Source organism: Rhinopithecus roxellana, chromosome 20 (genome assembly GCF_007565055.1).
Source record: "Rhinopithecus roxellana isolate Shanxi Qingling chromosome 20, ASM756505v1, whole genome shotgun sequence".
NCBI classification, from domain to species: domain Eukaryota; kingdom Metazoa; phylum Chordata; class Mammalia; order Primates; family Cercopithecidae; genus Rhinopithecus; species Rhinopithecus roxellana.
The window spans coordinates 29316933-29336836 of NC_044568.1; the positions used below are offsets into that span (position 1 = coordinate 29316933).

Here is a 19904-nt window from a genome sequence, read left to right on the forward strand (position 1 = left end):
TTATGGTGAAAGAGAATAACGGTTCAACCACAGATTTATATTCAGGTCTGTTCATTAGCATATGTGCTTGGAAAAAGTGACTTTTATTCCATATTTAATGTTGTATGGTAAAAGGATTACTTAACTATGTAAAAAGGCTCCCAATATCTTTCAAAATAAAAGTGGCTGGGTGCTGTGGCTCATACCTGTAATCCCAGCACTTTGGGAGGCCACGGTGGGCAGATCACTTAAGGTCAGGAGTTCGAGACCAGCCTGGCCAACATGGTGAAACCCTGTCTCTACTAAAAGTACGAAAAAGCCAGGCATGATGGCACACCCTATTAGGGAGACTGAGGCAGAAGAACCCCTTGAATCCAGGAAGGCTGCAGTGAGCCAAGATCATATCACTACACTCTAACCTGGGTGACGGACTGAGACTCTTGGCTCAAAAAACAAAACAGAACATACTGGGTATATTTGTGGAGGTATATCATTTTGTAGTTTTAGTATTTTGAAGTGTTGATTATAAAATATGTGTCCATCATGTAGACTTTGGAAATTATAAAACTGCACATACAATTGAGATCTATAGTCTTGCTATCCACTCAGAGGTTGTTTTTCCAGTTGTTTATGTGTATGTCCATGTGCTCATCCCCTGTCACCCAGGCTGGAGTATAATGGTGCAATCAGCTCACTGCAGCCTCAAACTCCTGGGCTCAAGTGATCTTCCCACCTCAGCGTCCTGAGAGCTGAGAGTACAGGTGTATAGCATCATGCTTGGCTAATTAAATTTTTTTTTTTTGAGACGAGGTCTGGCTCTGTCGCCCAGGCTGGAGTGCGGTGGCCGGATCTCAGCTCACTGCAAGCTCCGCCTCCCAGGTTCACGCCATTCTCCTGCCTCCGCCTCCCAGGTAGCTGGGACTACAGGTGCCCGCCTCGTCGCCCGGCTAGTTTTTTGTATTCTTTAGTAGAGACGGGGTTTCACCGTATTAGCCAGGATGGTCTCGATCTCCTGACCTTGTGATCCGCCCGTCTCGGCCTCCCAAAGTGCTGGGATTACAGGCTTGAGCCACCGCGCCCGGCCGAATTAAATTTTTTTGTAGAGATGAGGTCTCGCTGTGTTGCCCAGGCTGGTCTCAAACCCCTTGGGCTCAAGTGATTCTCCTGCCTTGGCCTCTTGAAGTGCTGGAATTACAGGCATGAACCCCTGACTCCAGCCATATGTTTATTTTCAAAGATACTGGGAGCCCTTTTATGTATTATTGTGTAGCGCTTTCATCACACAACATGCTCATCTGAGTGTTTCACTACTTTAATAATCTTGGAAGAACAATTTTTGTTTATGAGGATTCACTGTAATTTTAGGTTCTTGTTGGATATTTACTTGGTAATTTATTTTTGGTTATTTATAAATAAACCATGAACATATCTGTATGTTTTCTGTGTATAGTCTTGGGATTATTTTTTACATACTTCATCATTGCTTTCTGGAGAGGTTCCAGAGGACACCAGTAGCAGTGTGAAGTTTTCCATTTTCATTTTCACCTCATGGTTTGCTAATTTAAGCAAATTAAGGTAGTACATTTTGTGTTTGACAGTTAATAAGCTTGACATTTTAGTATTAACAATTTGCATTTAGGTCTTCATATTCTTAGTCTATAGAGGTAAGATCTATAGCCATATTTCGTGGTCCATTACACATTTGATTTATGAGGCATAACTCTTGCCCTGAAATTGCTTGTTATAATGAAGACTTCTTCCATTTCTTTCTTTTGATGTCTTCTCTCAGGAGGCTGTATATGGGGTAGGTATGGGAGATACTCATTAACTTTGTTCTGTTGCTTTTACACCCTTAAACTTGAAATTGTCCTATTTAATCATGGGCCAGTTTGGTATGTTAATTGTTGGGGAATAGTTTTTCCTTTGTGAGCAATTTTTTATTATAATATGTATGATTTTAAGACCCACATTTCTGCAAACTTCAAACTTACATAAGTGGCTGTAGGTAGCTTAGCTCACGAAAATAATAGTGTGCCGCCTCCAACCCCCAAAAGCTCTTCATATTCAGGAACATCTGCAGTGATTCTCCTAATGGTAGAATTCTATTTCATTCACACTCCTGATTGGAAGAATTGGTAAGTAATCCAAATTAAGAAAACAGTGGATCAAATTCAGCATACCTGGGGGGGGGGGGGGTCAGTCTGTGACTGCTGCATTAGAATGGACATAAAAGTAATGTCGGAATTCGACAGGGTGAATAGTGCGTATGAACTACCATGCAGGACTGTGGTCATTTGGTGTTACAGAGACTCGGATTTTGAAGCTTGGTCATTCCCCTCCCCACTCATCCAGTGTGCATGTTCAAAACACAAAGGATTATTTGGTACTTTACTGCTTATGATCCTAACCTGAATTTACCAAAAGAAATGTACATTTATCTAAAAATGGCACCATCCAAACAAAATTCCTTATCAAGCATCTACTAAGATTTGGTGGCAAACTGTGTGGGCTGTAGATTCTAAATGCCTGGGTTGACTTCTGACCCTATATCTACCGGTTTTTATTTAAATACCATCTCTGCCTGGTCCCTCCTCCGTAAATGGGTATGGTGTCCACTGTGTAAGGGAATGAGGAAGGCTAGATGTGCTATAAAGTGCTTGTTATGCCTGGCACGATGCCCCAATGTCTTGCTGAACCAAATATTTTCGCTATCCTTACATAGCTCTAGAAATTTGACAAAGAAAATATACTTTATTATCATAGATGTACTTTTCTTAGGCCTTTCTAAATTATGAAAAGCATAACAGGTTTACAGATATAATGGAGTGAAAGGACACCTAGTTTTGGGGTCACATTTTGACAGGCTTGCACTGTCATGTCAGGATGAGAATTTAGCCTCAAGAGTTCGTATTGCCTAGAAATGTGCTGACAGTGTTACAGTTGAACTTATTACTTAATACAAAAGATTTTATTAGATCCCAAAATGTTAAAACACATTGAATAACTATTCTTTAGTTCATTAAGTACAAACTATAGTTAGTATGTTCCAAAGAAATGAATTTTTATGGCAAATAAAGCTTTTCCTAAAATTGTTTTAGAAGTCCTTTTGTTGGTAACATTTAAAACATCTCGGTGACCACTCACCAGATTTGCCTGTTGTCTATTCAGACTCTTGATATTTCCTTCCTCTTTCAGGTTTTTGTTTTTTTTTTTAGTGCAGTTTTCATTGTGGGATCCACCAAATGTTAGTAAAACAAAAAATGAGCATTAATGTTGCACTATAAATCATCAAATTGGATAATGACTAACTAGTCTGTTTTAAGCTGCTGGATACAATATTCATGGGGATAGGAACTGAAGTACTTCAAATAATGTGAGCTTAAACATGTTACTTCTTTGAAACAACCAAAACTACTTGATGTTTAACATCTAAAATCCTGGTTAAAGTAAATTCTAGATTTGGAAAGGGAATTGGCAAAACTAACATTCTTTGTAGCAAAATGTCCCTTAGTAATAGTCAAGTTGACCTCATTTCAGTAGTTCATAAAGGAAAATGCAAAGCCCTCAGCAGTGAATTACCTGACCACATAGTTGATTTTGGTCACTGTAAATGCAGACAAATCACCTAGTACTGGAAGCTCACGGTGGTAGACTTCACTATCACATTACTTTAACTGCGGTCACGGATTTCTCAACTGATGTGAACTATTTTAGGAACAATCACAAAGATGACATTCTTCACTGTATTTGCATTTGTAATCACCAAGCAAGTAGGGATCTACCCTTGACGCATGGTTTGAGGTAAGGGTCAGAGGGACCACTAAAGGGGCAGAGCCAAGTAAAAACATGGATGCCTCCAGTGGACAGTGTAGAATTTCTTGATAAAGCACCTAAAGCTTTAGTTTTAATACTTGAAAAGTTTTAAAAACCCATGCATAAAACGTGGAATACTGGTAAAATACACATATCCCTAGGTCTAGTGAACTAAAATTCCTAGAGTTAATAATTTTCAATAAAAAATCCAGCATAATTATTGTGATACAAGGGGTCTTTGGGTAACATCTTAAAAATGAATGCTAGAAAAAGATGATCAACATCACTAGTCATTAGGGACATAGAATCAAAATACGTCACAGCCATTTGGAGGGCTATTATAAAAAACCCAGAAAATTAGTGTTGGCAAGGATGTGGAGAAACGAACATTTGTGCATTGCTGGCGGGAATGTCAAATGGTGCAGCTGCAGTGGAAAAGTTTGGCAGTTCTCAAAAAGTTAAACAATTACCCTGTTGTCTTAGTCATCTGTGTTAACCATAACAGAATACCTGAGACTGGGTAATTTAAAAGAACAAATTTATTTCTCATAGTTCTGAAGACTGAGAAGTCCACAGTCAACATGCTGGCAGACTGGTATCTGTTGAGGACCCAGTCTCAGCTTCTAGGATGGGGCCTGTTGCTGTGTCATCGTATGGTGGAAGGGAATCGAAGGGCAAAAAGGAGGTAATTGGTTCTCTTGAGCCCCTTTATAAAGGCACTAAATCCATTAATGAGGGTGGAGCTCTCATGACATAATCAGCCCCTAAAGCCTCACCTCTTAGTAACACATTGGTGGTTGCTTCAATATGAATTTGGTGGAGACACATTCAGACTTTAGCATATGTGATCTAGCAATTCCGCTCCTGGATATGTATCTCTAAAGGACCTAAGGGACTTCAAGAGAGATGTGTACACCTATGTTCATAGCATTATTCATAACAGCCAAGAGGAGGAAACAATCAGCAGATGAGTGGTAAACCAAATGCGGTCTATGGATATAATGGCGTATTATTTGGCCATAAAAAGTTTTGGTATTTGCTACCACATGGCTTTTTCCCAGGGAAAGTATTATTTTTTGACAAAACACCTTGATAGGTCATGGTTCTACAAGGCAGAGCTGTGAAACAGAAAGCTAACTTGCAAATAATAAAAAGATGGGAGTTCCTTTGAGCTAAAGTGGCAAAGGAGGAAGAGGTTCATCCCTACCCATCTGCCCCCTCCTCATTATTTTGAAGAAAAACAGTGGCCTGACCCTCCAGATCTTTCTTTTCTGGAGGACACTGGGCGAAAAGTAGTTGCCCCAGTGACTATTCGAGCAGCTGATGGCTTGCTAAGTAAGAATGCCAGTCATAAAAGGGCAACTCTTGTTTGATCCCATTCATATGAAGGCAAATTCAGAGAGAAAGTGAAGTAGTGGTTACCACGGTCTGGGGTGAGGGTGGAATTTGGAACTCTTTTTCAGGAGGTACAGAGTTTCAGTTTGTGGTGATAAAAAAATGCATATAAGCCAGGTGCGGTGGCTCACGCCTGTAATCCCAGCACTTTGGGAGGCCGAGGTAGGCGGATCACTTGAGGTCGGGAGTTTGAGACCAGCCTGGCCAACATGGTGAAACCCTGTCTCTACTAAAAAATACAAAAATTAGCCGGGCGTGGTGGCACACACCTATAGTCCCAGCTACTTGGGAGGGTAAGGCACGAGCATCGCTTGAACTGGAGAGGCAGAGGTGTGGCGAGCCAAGATCATGCCACTGCACTCCAGCCTGGGTGACAGAATGAGACTGTTTAAAAAAAAAAAAAAATGTAGACAGTGGACACATCCAGTAACTGATACCCCTGAATTATATGCTTTAAAATGGTTAAAACAGTAGATTTTATATTTTGGCTCCCCCCCCCCCCCAATTAAAACAGGTGAAAAAGGAAGAGCTTAGACTTCAAACAACTAACCTCCCACCCCGGAAGAAAAAAAAAAAAAGCTAGCATGTTCCATGTCATATACAGCAAGGGGAAAATGCATTATTCTCTCAATGGGCGCCTTTCGAAAGACATGCTTAAAGCAAGTGCCCTCCTGCTGCTACAGACAAGTGCAATGCTGCCTGTGTCAGGACTAAAGGAAGAATACTGAGAACCCCAAGTGATACTAAAAACGTCCTTTGTTGTCCCTGCTGGGTGGAACAGGGCAGAGCGATGTTAGTGTGGATTAGCTCCCTCTGGTTGCTGAAAGTGAATTCAGTTTGTTCTAGTCCCCTTTTAGATGACATTGGAAATGATAAAATTACAGTAGTTGATAAGAGTCAATGGCATATTTTCAAACGTCCCGATGTTCTTTCTCTTCAACTGCCATAACTAGTCCTAGGTCTGGACTTTTCCCCTCAGAATGCATTCAGATAAACTTTTATCAGCAGGTCTGCTATTTTATCACAGTATTTTGGCCAAATCTTTTTTTTTTTTTTTTTGAGACAGGGTCTCATTCTGTCGCCCAGGCTGTTGGAGTACAGTGGCGTGATCTTGGCTCACTGCAGCCTTGACCTCCCTGATCCTCCCACCTCAGCCTCAAGTAGCTAGACTACAGGCGGGTGCCAACATGCCCAGCTAATTTTTGTATTTTTTGTAGAAATGGGGTTTTGCCATGTTGCCCAGGCTGGTCTTGAACTCCTGAGCTTAAGTGATCCACTCGCCTCGACTTCCCAAAGTGCTGGGGTTACAGGCGTGGGCCACCATGCCCAGCCCAGACTTCCTTCTCATCCAGGAAATTCCAAAATGTCTTTACATATATATTCTTATATTGTGTAATATAAGATTCTGAAGTCCATTACTGGCTAGAATAATAACTAGAAATTGCTTAATATTATTTCACATTGCATTTGAACTTAATCTTCACAGTAACAATTAGGTAGCATTACTTGGATTTCATGGATGAGGAAAACCAAGATACAAAAAGTTCACACAGCCAGTAAGCAGATGATCCTGACTTCACAGTCATACACAGCCTGGATTGAGTCCCAGCAGGAGCACATGGGCATGGACATCTATCAGATTTGGGAACTGGCGTAGGCAAGCAAGAAATAGGAGACGGAATCAGGAGTTACGATTCCATACTTAGGACCATCCCAGATGGATGGCTGCCTCCCTCCGGGAGCTGCATTCTTCTGAGGTTGCAGGCATCCAGGGCCAAGGTGCTTCTGTGAGGTGTGCCAGCATGTGCCACTCTGCTGGATACAAGCTATCATGTTCTGAGGGCTGCTTCCCTCAGCATAAGAAGGGGCTTCTGTTGGGATGTGTAAGCTTCTTCGTAGGGTCCACTTGAGTCTTTTCTTTTTTAGAGACAGAGTCTTGCTCTGTCAGCCAGGCTGAAGTGCAATGGCGTGATCCCAGCTCAGTGCAATCTCCACCTCCTGGGTTCAGGCAATTCTCGTGCTTCGGCTTCCTGAGTAGCTGGGATTACAGGCACATGCCACCACGCCTGTATAATTTATTTTTTGTAGAGACAGAGTTTCGCCATTGGCCAGGATGGTCTTGAACTCTTGGGCTCAGTGATCTGCCTGCCTTGACCTCCCACAGTGCTGGAATTACAGGTGTGAGCCATCACACCCAGTCCACTTGAATATATGTATAGTCAAGAATAGTTGGCTATACTTTCATCTTTGCCCAGTTCTAAGTGATTGGTTTCAGGATCCAATAAACTCTACAGGTAAATCCATTAAGTAATGATCTATACCAGTGGTTCCTTGACTGTGCAGCAGAATTACCTGAAAGGCTTCTTAAAACAGATTTCTGCCCCCACCTCCCAGGATTTGATTCAGGCGGCCTGCTGTGGAGCCTGAGAACGTACATTTCTAACAAGTTATCAGGTACTACAGATGCTTCTGTTCTGGAGACTGTGCTGAGAACCACTATGCTGTATCTTTCCAGGGACAGTAAGGATCCCACTAAAAACAAGACAAGAATTCGATTTTTATCAGTTTACTAAATCAACATCTTATGTTTCTATACTAAACACTAGCCACTACTTGGTTTATTACTGTTGTGATTATGGCTACGAAACAGGGACATCTTGCATACTCCTAATGGTGTGAATAAAATCAATCGTGTCAGTACCTTTGAGCACTTCATAACTTAAAATTCTAAAAAGTTGAGATTTGGGCCTACAGTTTGCTATTTAACAGACCAGGTCTGGTCTTGACAGTAAAGCCACCATCAAAAGCTGCATTAAGAACCTCATCCAGGCAGCTTGCTGTGACAAAACTTAAATCCTGTCGTACATTGCCTGGGATTCCCTCAAGGTCTTTTTCATTTCTCCGAGGAATAATGACTTGCTTCAGTCCCGCTCTGTGTGCCGCCAGCACTTTGTCTTTAATTCCACCCACCTGTAAGGAGAGAAAAACGTTTTTAGGGTTAATGATCACCCTGAAGCTGAAAGAAATCCTGACCCAGCTGGCTTTCACTGAATTTACTACTATTTTAAAACATCCAAATCATCTTCCGTTTTGTTACAGTATGAGCTAGGAAAGCCAGGAAAAGGTTGGTAAGTAGTGACCTTTTTAAAATGTTTCAATTGGTGTTGTATTAAAGACTCTGATGGGGGGGTGGATTTTAAATTGTTCATAGGTATGAGTTCCCCTTCTGTCAATGATTCTTTTAATAAATACTGTCAAAGTAAACATTGGCATTCCAGGTGTCATCACAACTGTCTTGTCTTTAGGTTGATCTGAAAAAGCAGCACGTGATTCTGACTATGCATGAACGCCGCTCCTGCAGGCTGGGGTTACTTCCCTCTCTACAGGTTTAAAGCCAGGACTTTCGTGCTGGTTAATGAAGAAAACATATCCCCAAACTAGGCTCCTATGGTGGCTTTCAAACACGTCTACAATGGTCCCCCGGCTTGAATGTGGGCCAGGCTTTGTGACTTGGTAAGAAACAGAGTGTGGTGGGAGTGATGCTGTATGATCTCCACGGCTGAGTCACACAAAATGAGAGCTGCTGCCTGGATCTCTCTTGATCACCTGCGCTGGAGGTGGCCAGTCATCATGTCTGAGGTCACTCAAGCAGCCTATGGGCAGGCCCATCAGGTGAGGAACTGGGGCCTCCTGCCACCAATTTGCCAGTTACATGAGTCAACCACCATGGAAGCAACTTCTCCAGCCTGTCAGCCCTCATGTGACTGTGGCCTGGCTGGAACCTAAACTGTACGCCCAGAGACCCTGGGCCACAGGAACCCAGCTCAGCCTCTCCTTAATTCCTAGCCCACAGAAACATGGAGAGTATGAAGTATTCTTGCTTTGGGGTAATGTGTTGCGCAGCAATTGCTCACAAATACTGCTCTCAGTCACAGCACCCAGCACATGCAAGCCCTGGAGACAGCCCTCTGGGAGCCCTCTGAGCATGTGTTCCAATTAAGACTGGTTGCTACAGGCCTTCCTGCCCCGCTGGCATCTTCTTTCAAGGTTTTCTTCATGCTGCTGAAGTACTCCTTCAAAATACCCTCTTCAAAAGAGTGTAAGATGAACTGACGCCTTGCATATTTGAAAATATTTTACTTTCACACTTGATTGATAGTAAGGCCATGTATACAAGACTAGATTTAAAACATTTTCCCTCACAGCTTTCGTTACTATTTTTTTTTTTTTTTTTTTTTTGAGACAGTCTCACTCTGTCACCCAAGCTAGAGTGCAGTGGCACGATCTTGGCTCACTGCAACTTCCGCCTCCCAGGTTCAAGCGATTCTCCTGCCTCAGCCTCCCGAGTAGCTGGGATTACAGGCATGCGCCACCACATCTGGATAATTTTTTGTATTTTTAGTAGAGACAGGGTTTCACCATGTTGGCCAGACTGGTCTCAAACTCCTGACCTCAAGTGATCCACCCACCCTGGCCTCCCAAAGTGTTGGAGTTACAGGCGTGAGCCACCACATCCAGCCTCATTACTATTTTTAAAACAATTTTTTGTAGAGATGAAGTCTCACTATATTTCCCAGGCTGGTCTTGAACTCCTGGACTTAAGCTATCCTCCTGCTTAGCCTCCCAAACTGCTGGGATTACACACATCAGTCGCTGCGCCCGGCCCATAGTTTTGAAGGTACTGCACATCCAGTGTCAGTGCTGAGGCCACTTTACCCTCAGTGATCTGAAAAGTCAAGAGGATGAAATGTTTTTCCTGGTTAGTAATGGTCCTTCGATCTGAAGATGCCTAACTTTTAGGAAATGTTCGATTATTTCTTGGATAATTTGTTCCATTTCATCTTCCTGTTAGAACTCCTTTTAGATGTTGGAGTTCTAACAATTGTTAGAACGAATTGTTTTTCACTGTAGTTTTTTCCTGAATAATTCTCTGACCACTTTTAAATCTCAAAGCCCCGTCTTGTCCTCTGTTCTCCAAAGAGGTTTTCTCCAGCCTTCGCAGGCCTTTCCTTCAAGTGCTGCTGCTTTCCGTCCTGCCTCTTGTAATAGTCTGGAGCTGAAGGTGTACTCCAGGCCGCTGTGGCTCTCCTCTCCTGAGGCTGTGGAAGCCTTTACTTGGGCTACAATTTGCTCTGAGAGGGGACCAAGTAGAAAACCCATTTGTTCTACAGAGGTTCTAAAAATAGAAAAAAGTATCCGGGCGTGGTGGCGCACGCTTGTAATCCCAGCTAGTTGAGAGACTGAGGCAGAAGAATCACTTCCACTTGGGAGGCAGGGGTTGCAGTGAGCCAAGATTGTGCCACTGTATTCCAGCCTGGGCAACAGAGCCAGACTCCATCTCAATAGGAAAACAAAGACTATTTCCTTTTTATCTTGTTGCAGACTAAATTGTTGTCTATTCTGTTGTAGACTAATACTGGCAACTAATAACTTAAAATCTAAATACTCAAGTTCTGTACATTTTATCACAATATTTTTATAAGCAGTTTAGGATCTGGAGCCTCAAGACCCCACATGTAGAGAACCTTTTCAAAATGTAGTCATTAGATATGGTTAATCTTTATTAGAGTTTCCATTCTATACTAGCAAAGTTTTCTGCAGGGGGAGAGGAGGTCTCAAGAAACTTCAAATTTAAGAAATGGGCTTAAAGCTTAAAAACAGCTACTATCCTATTTTGCACACGTGCTATATCTTTAACCATTTGTCAAGTAGAACAAGGCCTCAAATTTTCATGTGAACTGCCGGTATTTCTGATGACCACACTAATATTTTTTCCCTTAGCAAATCTTCTTAGAATGGAAAACATGGGCTGAATGCGGGGGCTCACGCCTGTAATCCCAGCACTTTGGGAGGTGGAGATGAGAGAACTGCATGAGGCCTGGAGTTTGAGACAAGCCTGGACAACACAGAGAGACCCTGTCTCTATACAAAATAAAATAAATTAGCTGAGCATGGTGGCGTGCTCCTATAGTCCCAACTATTTGGGAGACAGACAGGAGGATCGCTTGAGCCCAGGAGTTGGAGGCTATAGTGAGCTACAGTCACACCACTGCACTCCAGCCTGGGCAACAGAGTGAAACCTATTTCAAAAAAAAAAAAAAAAAAAAGAAGGGAAAATGTGAAAAACTGTCAGTTTTTATTTGATCAAAATTTTAAAATATGAATTAGTTACAGGTATAAAAATTTAATATATACTTAAAACCAAGGTTTTCATAGAAGGCAAAACCCCTATTTAAAAATAGTATTAATTTTAAAACATTAAATTAAAAAAACCATATAAATTGGTTTTTTCATACTTACTGGAAGAACAAGACCTCTCAGTGTAATTTCTCCAGTCATGGCTACATCTGAACGTACCAGCCGCCCACTAAAAAGTGAGGCGAGACAGGTTACTATGGTAACTCCAGCAGATGGTCCATCTTTTGTGACAGCTCCAGCTGGGAAGTGCAGATGGATGTCTGTGTTGTCAAGAAGATCAAAACTTCCAAAAGCTTTAAAAAGGAAAAAAGGACTTTAATGTAGAAAAATTAAACCTGTTTTCTTTTTCTCCTAAAAAAAAAGTCACAAACAAAAATGAATATTTAGGGTAAATGAATTCTTCAAAATATTAGTGGAGAGTACAATTTGAGTGAGGGTCTAGAAGAATAGTTCCACTCTAAGTCGGATTAAAACAAAATAAACCTTTTGAATTAGTTTCTAGTTCAGGCACTAGTCAAATAGTCCTGAAATGGGAACTAGAATTTCCACAGGGGTTCAAAAGCAACGGTGTGTACTTCGCTAGATGCGTAACTAGCAGTCTCGAGCTCACGCCAGTCTCCGCCATGGAATCGTGTCGCCTCCTGGGTCATGCCTGCCTGGCCGGGTGCAGGCTCCTACCGTTAGTCAGCTGGTACTTCTTTGCGTTGCTGCGCAGCCAGCTGATAGCGAGGTGGGCGGACTCCTTCATCACGTCCCCGAGCTGGCCGGTCAGAGTTAACTGGCCCTCGCCATCCATTCGACTCGCCTCCACGAACATGATTTCTCCACCTAAGGGAGTCCAAGCCAAACCTATTGCTACTCCTGGCTGACTCAAACGCTGAGATACCTTGAAAGAAGAAGAATGATCAGAGTTGGGTTGGCAAATGCCGAAGTGTTTGCAGGTGACTGATACCACACAATCCTGCCAGAGTTGGCTGATTCCACAGAGGACTTCAGCCACTTACCTCAAAGTCCTTGTTACCTAACATCATTCTGAGTCACATTCAGCACTTACTCTCTGGCTTTCTGCCAGGAGAAAGACCTAAACTTCCTCTTTGACATTTATCAGAAGCAATTTTACCTTAAAACATATGTAAATAACTTTGCTTTTTATGAGCCAGATCTAGTTACACAAGCCCTAGTTTTCAAGGAATAAACCCAATAGTTTTGTCTAAGTGTCTTTATTGGGCTGCAAATATGTATATATATTTTGAGACAGTCTCACTCCACTGCCCAGGCTGAAGTGCAGTGACACAATTTCAGCTCACTGAAACCTCTGCCTCCTGGCTTCAAGTGATTCTCCTGCCTCTGCCTCCTAAGTAGCTGGTACTATGGGTGCATACAGGCCACCACACCCAGCTAATTTTTGTATTTTTTGTAGAGATGTGGTTTCACCGTGTTGGCCAGGCTGGTCTGAAACTCCTGACCTCAAGTGATCTGCCTGCCTCAACCTCCCGAAGTGCTGAGATTACAGGTGTGAGCCACCGCACCCAGCCTACTGGGCTGCATATTTATATATACTTCATAACCTAGCTTCAATTTAGGTAATCATGAATTTGTTTCAAAAAGTGGAAACCCTCTTATTAGCAGACCTTTAAGAAGAGTGAGCTTGGCCAGGCACAGTGGCTCATGCCTATAATCCCAGTACTTTGGGAGGCTGAGGCAAGAGGACCGCTTGGTCCCAGGAGTTCGATAGAGACTAGCCTGGGCAACATGGTGAGACCCTATGTCTTATTATTATTATTATTTTTTTTTAAAGAAAAGTGAGAAGGATTATATTAGAAACTCTAGATTTTACTTCTCCACCGCTTACCTTTAACTTTCTCTGTTACTGCTGCAGAGACTATACAATACTACATAATAAACATCCTGGGTTCTTTCCCATGGGATGAGAGGTCCACTGTACTGTACTGCCTGGCCTGCCATCTTAAATTGAACATGTTGTCACCTGAGATTAGGAGCATAGGTGATGGACCATAGGTTAACACATCTAAGTTATGAAAACACTAAAAAGTAACATTGGAAAATCAGTAATGTTAATTCTCAATGCACCCTTTGAGCTTTAAAATTTCCTACCCAATAGAAGTTACTCATGTTAGAGGAACTGAACACAATAGGTCAACTAAGCACTAATCCAAACAGGAGATGTTTCTACTGAGAGCTGACCTCACTAAGGAACAGCAGTATACAGCCTGACTTTCTGGGTACCGGGCTGGGTTGCTTCTTTTTCTAAGGGGCTTGGACAATGAAAATCCTGATTGTAAAAATTACTCCAGAATTGTGTGGCATCCATTGAAGCTACTGGGCACTTCTTTTCCTTTTTTTTTTGAGACATGAGTGTCTGTCATCCGGGCTGGAGTGCAATGGTGCAATCTCGGCTCAACGAAACCTCCACCTCCTGGGTTCAAGCGATTCTCCTGCCTCAGGCTCCGAGTAGCTGGGATTACAGGCATGTGCCACCACACCCAGCTAATTTTTGTATTTTTAGTAGAGATGGTGTTTTGCCATGTTGGCCAGGCTGGTCTCAAACTCCTGACTTCAGGAGATCTGCCAGCCTCGGCCTCCCAAAGTGCTGGGATTACAGGCGTGAGCCACCGCGCCTGGCTGAGCACTTATTTTCAGTAGTAAACATACATTAAAAAAAAATTAAGGCCGGGCGCGGTGGCTCACGCCTGTAATCCCAGCACTTTGGGAGGCCGAGATGGGCGGATCACGAGGTCAGGAGATCGAGACCATCCTGGTTAACACGGTGAAACCCCGTCTCTACTAAAAAATACAAAAAACTAGCCGGGCGACGTGGTGGGCGCCTATAGTCCCAGCTACTCGGGAGGCTGAGGCAGGAGAATGTCGTGAACCTGGGAGGCGGAGGTTGCAGTGAGCTGAGATCCGGCCACTGCACTCCAGCCTGGGTGAGAGCGAGACTCCATCTCAAAAAAAAAAAAAAAAAAAAATTAATCCTAATTAACTTCATTTGACAGGTTAGAGATTTGACAGGCCAAACTCCATCATCGAGCTGACAGCATGCACCTCAGGTCACGCTTTCCTCGAGCTTTGCCACTTGCCCTGTTGTATACTAACTTGAGGAGAAAGACCCAAAGATGTATATGTAAGAGATCAGTACTACCTAAGGAAAATCATGAAACAGTTATTTATAAAACTGTTCACAAGGTTTGTTTTTTCTAATATAAAATCAATTCTCTATACCTGAACGACATACATCTAATTTGGGTGGGAATTTGTCACCCCAATTAGACTTCATTCAGGCTCCTTTCTGGGGTTGGGTGACTGAATCGTGTTTAACACAAAAAGTCATTTGGTACAATTTTGTTATCTCTACCAAGAATAATCCCTTTCTTATATTTGAATCCTTAAAATTCACTTGTCAAAATAATACCAAACGTATCCCCGAAGAAGCAGTAAGTAGTAAGATTCTTGGTTTTTTTTTTTTTTTTTTTTTTTTTTTTGAGACAGAGTCTTGCTCTGTAGCCCAGGCTGGAAGTGCAGAGGCATGATCTCAGCTCACTGCAACCTCTGCCTCCCGGTTCAAGCAATTCTGTTGCCTCAGCCTCCCAAGTAGCTGGGATTACAGGCGTGTGCCACCATGCCCGGCTAATTTTTGTATTTTTAGTAGAGACGGGTTTCACCATGTTGGCCAGGCTAGTCTTGAACTCCTGACCTCAAGTGATCTGCCTCCTCGGCCTCCCAAAGTGTTGGGATTACAAGCATTAGTGACCACGCCCAGCCACATTGTTGTTTTGTTTTGAGACAGAGTCTCACTCTGTCACCCAGGCTGGAGTGCAGTGGTGCAATCTTGGCTCACTGCAACTGCCTCCCGGGCTCAGGTGATTTCCCACTTCAGCTCCCGGGTAGATGGGACTACAGGCACCCACGACCATGCCCAGCTAATTTTTGTATTTTTTTGTAGAGATGGGGTTTCACAATGTTGCCCAGGCTGGTCTTGAACTCCTGGGCTTGAGCAATCTTCCCATCTTGGCCTTCTAAATTGCTGGGATTGCAGGCATGAGCCACCATGCCCGGCCAAGATCTTACTGATTACCATATTGCTTCAAGAAGCCAAGCCAGTTTCCAGTATTCCCCATTTGCTGGGGAGTCTTGGTACTTTGGGCAGAAGCAACTGGTAAATTGTTAATTGGAAGGGTAGGTGGTATACATAACTACGTATAGCCAAACTTAGGGCATCTAGGCTTACAATTACTATCCTGACTTGATAACAAGTGTTCTGATGTTAACCTGAAAATGGGAATAATGCCAAATTTGTGTAACTTAACATCTACATATACAGGGGGGAGAACTGAAGTTACTATCAAACCTGGAATCTCTATGATCAAGGCTAACAGTAGTTATCTAAGAAGCAAAGGACCTACAATTCTTAGACTTGGAGTCATATTCTTTAAGGACGTGTTCTGAAACTGTAACAATCAAGCATCTGGTTTCCATGTATTTCTCCCTCAGAAATGATGAAGTACAAGTAAATATGAAGGTATAGGATAAGACACATGCTGCTTTCTTGCTCTTGAATGTAGACAGTTTTCCAGCCATCTTAACCCCTTTACACAAAACAATTTGTGTTTTATAGCAAATAAGCGACTCAACATAATTTCAATATGGTGTTTATCCACCAGTACTTTCCTTTCAGCTTCTAGTCCCATGACAGGTTTGTGAAGTCATCAGTTACATTAGCCAAGACAGGCCCCGACTTGAAGTCTAGAATGTTTTTCCCACTATATGCCAAAGTAGAATGTGGGTATCTCAGGGTCATTTTTGTTGTTCAATTTCCCACCTGTATAATTGTTACGATTCAGTTTCCTTTTGTGTCTAATAAATCTTGTTCCATGAAATGATCAATTTCTTCTGAAATAATTCTATCAATAAGGTAAATATGCAGATTAAGGAAGAATTTAATCTAAGTAAAAATCTAAAAATAGAATGTGTCTTCTAATGTATGATTGCATTCTTAATACATCAATGCTATTAGTTTTTAAGGAACATTTGGAGTATCTAATCATTGACAATTTCACACTACTCTTCCCTCTTAAAAATAGTGATATTTGATTGAAATCGTAAGTATGCACAACTCTTTGTGACCCTTTCAAGCCTAGACCAACATGTATAGACCCATCAGAGGGACCCATATTTGACATTCATTCAACAGTCTTTTCCAAGCATCCTGATGCAGGCTCTGTTACAGGCCATGGGGACATAAGCATGAATACCTCCCAGCACTGAGAGACTAAAGGCATCAGACACAGGAGCAGTTATACTCCAGTGTGGGGAGCCCTGAAGAGGCAAGGTTCCCTCCCTGTCTGGAGAGAAGACACAGGTGTCACAGGAGAGGCTGAGTCTTAAAATACGAGTAGGAGTTTGCCAGCAGATGCCAAGGAATGGAGATATGAAGAATTTTGTAGGTCTTCTTTCCAAGGACAAGCCTGGCGTCACGTGAGACACAGAACCTAAGCTGTCAAATTGCTGTGGTGTTCAGGTTACCCTGTAGTGGTGTTCACACCATCAACTGGTTTCTTTTGTAGCTCACAGAGCACTTTGAATGCTCCTGCCAGGGCTGTCACCACAGAAGCGATCCATCTGGCAACCTCTTTAAAGTCTTAGTACTGAGATCCCAAGTCTTGAATTCATGAATATTTGATTTTTCTAGTTGTAGATTTCTTTCAGTAGCATTCAGAAATGGGAAGAGCAGATTCTACATCCCTCGGAGAGGTGCTGGGGTCCACCACTGTCATCTCTTAAGCAGCATTAAGCAGGTCCAGGCTGGCCTGACACTTGCATTGCTGAGAACCAGCTGCTCTCCAATCCTTCCAGTAAGGTCTTTTCTTGGCACAACGGCGGATTCCTGCGGGGGCCTGGGACCAGACTGAACGTGCAGCATCAGTGCTGCCCTCAACAGGTGGCACAGCAGGTTTATATGGAGCAGAACGGAGAAGTAATTTACTACCATGATTCTTTGGGGCATTTAGTTGGTGTTTACACTCTTTCTGAGTTCCAGCAGCTGAGTTTGTTTGCTTGAAAGGCAAGCATGATGACAGAATCTCCTGGAATTCGCTTCTGGATGCATTCTATTCAGGAGGCTTTAAAGTGTCTTCATGTCTATCCTCTTCTTCATTATTTTCTCAGAGCAAGTAACCTTTAGACAAGGGCTTTTCATACACCATGGTCAGAAGCCAACACTGAGGCTTTTATATGAGGTGGGGGACACTTGAAAACATGAGAGTCAGGATTAATGAAATGACAGAATCCTGTCCCCAGCCAGGTATACTGATCCTTTGTCCCTTTGGAGGTGCCTAATGTCCATTCCTTTTCCTAAAACCAGCCTGATTTCCTGCAGTGACCTACTCTTTCCATGCAGGCTCCCTGAGGCAGAAAACTCAGGATTCTGTCTCCCAGTGAGAGAGTGAAAGGGCACAGCCAGGGACTGAGGAGGTGCCCAGACCCACCTACTCGCGTGGCCCCTCCTCAGATTCGGGGCATTTCTGAGTCTTGCCGTGATAGCACATGCAGCATGAGCGATGCCTAGGCTTCCTGGGGACACCTGCACCCACTCCTGCTCCTCCCTACTTTTTTTTGTAGTAACGTTTATTTTTATTTTATTTTTAAAACATGCACTTAATTGATCTTGTTTCTGTAGGAAACTTTATGTATTTTGAAAAGGTGACCTATGACACTGTTCCTAAATTTGAAATCTAGGCTAAGTTCCTGGAACCCATTTGATATGGTTTGGATCTGTGTCTCCACCAAATCTCATGTTGAACTATAATCCTCAGTGTTGGAGGTGGGGCCTGGAGGGAGGTGACTGGATCACGTAGGCAAATTTCTCATGAATGGTTTAGCCCCATCCCCTTGGTACTGTCCTCGCAATAGTGAGTGAGTTCTCATGGGAGGCGGTTGTTTCAAAGTGTGTGGCCACCTCTCCTCCTGTACTCTTGCTCCTGCTCTGGCCACATGATATGCCTGCTCCCCCTTCACTTTCCGCCAAGAACTGGAAGTTTCCTGAGGTCTCCCCAGAAGCTGATGCTGGAGCTACTTATTTATTTATTTTTGAGATGGAGTCTCACTCTGTGCCTCAAGCTGGAGTGCAGTGGCATGATCTTGGCTCACTGCAACCTCCGCCTCATGGGTTCAAGTGATTGTTCTGCCTCGGCCTCCCAAGTACTGAGACTACAGGTGTGCGCCACCACGCCTGGCTAATTTTTGTATTTTTAGTAGAGATAGGTTTCACCGTATTGGTGAGGCTGGTCTCGAACTCTTGACCTTGTGATCCACCTGCCTTGGCCTCCTGAAGTGCTGGGATTACAGGCGTGAGCCACCGCACCTGGCCTGGTGCTAGAGCTCTACAGGCTCTGATTCCTGTAGAGCCTTCAGAACCGTGAGCCAATTAAACCTCTTTTCTTTATAAATTACCCAGTCTCAGGTAGTTCTTTTTTTTTTTTTTGAGACAGTTTTCATTCTGTCACCCAGGCTGCAGTGCAATGGTGTGATCACAGCTCACTGCAGCCTCAACCTTCTGGGCTCAGGTGATCCTCCCACCTCAGCCTCCCGGGTAATATTTTGTATTTTTTGTAGAGACTGGGTCTCACTTTGCTGCCCAGGTTGGTCTTGAACTCAAGCAATCCGCCCACCTTGGCCTCCCAAAGTGCTGGGATTTACAGGCATGAGCCACTGTGCCTGGTCTCAGGTATTTTTTTTATAGGAATGCAAGAATGAACTAATCCACTGTTTTTCAATCTGTTTAGGAAATACTAAAGGATATTATTAATTAATAAAAGTGTGCCTTCTGGCTGGGCGCGGTGGCTCAAGCCTGTAATCCCAGCACTTTGGGAGGCCGAGACGGGCAGATCACGAGGTCAGGAGATCGAGACCATCCTGGCTAACACGGTGAAACCCCGTCTCTACTAAAAACTACAAAAAACTAGCCGGGCGAGGTGGTGGCGCCTGTAGTCCCAGCTACCCGGGAGGCTGAGGCAGGAGAATGGCGTGAACCCGGGAGGCGGAGCTTGCAGTGAGCTGAGATCCGGCCACTGCACTCCAGCCTGGGTGACAAGAGCGAGACTCCGTCTCAAAAAAAAAAAAAGTGTGCCTTCTTACCTTACCTCCCAACTGTCAGTTTGCTAGGTCAGTAACATTTTTTGACATTAATATATTTTTGTAGATTCATCTTCGATGAAAGTAAAAAAATAGTAAGTGGTGGTATAATGTTATTAACTATGTACAAAATTTGGATTAGAAAAACAGTGGGGATTTTTTGGTGATTGGGGATAGGTCTCTTTAGGGAGTATGGTAGTTGCAGAAATTAGTATTTGTTTATTCTTTTTTAGTATTACTGGGCAATATGGTGGGTACACTGACTCACCAAATTCGAACTCCGTGATAACGTGCACATGCTTACCACCATTTATCAGAGGAAGACATCAAGCTCAAGGAGACTGAGTTTATGATTTAGTGAGTAAGAG

At 43.1% G+C, this 19904-nt stretch overlaps 1 protein-coding gene across 1 annotated transcript in view; it reads right to left on the minus strand.

The window, feature by feature from the left end:
• Nucleotides 1-7737: 7737 nt before the first annotated feature.
• LONP2 (lon peptidase 2, peroxisomal) overlaps nucleotides 7738-19904 on the minus strand; it is a 108963-nt gene continuing 96796 nt past the window's right edge. The window contains exons 13-15 of the mRNA XM_010354870.1: nucleotides 12064-12271; nucleotides 11488-11678; nucleotides 7738-8157 (exon numbers count right to left, since the gene is read on the minus strand). Coding sequence (XP_010353172.1) covers nucleotides 7936-8157; nucleotides 11488-11678; nucleotides 12064-12271 — 621 coding nt within the window. The 3' untranslated portion in view covers nucleotides 7738-7935. The remainder of the gene's footprint in view (nucleotides 8158-11487; nucleotides 11679-12063; nucleotides 12272-19904) is intronic.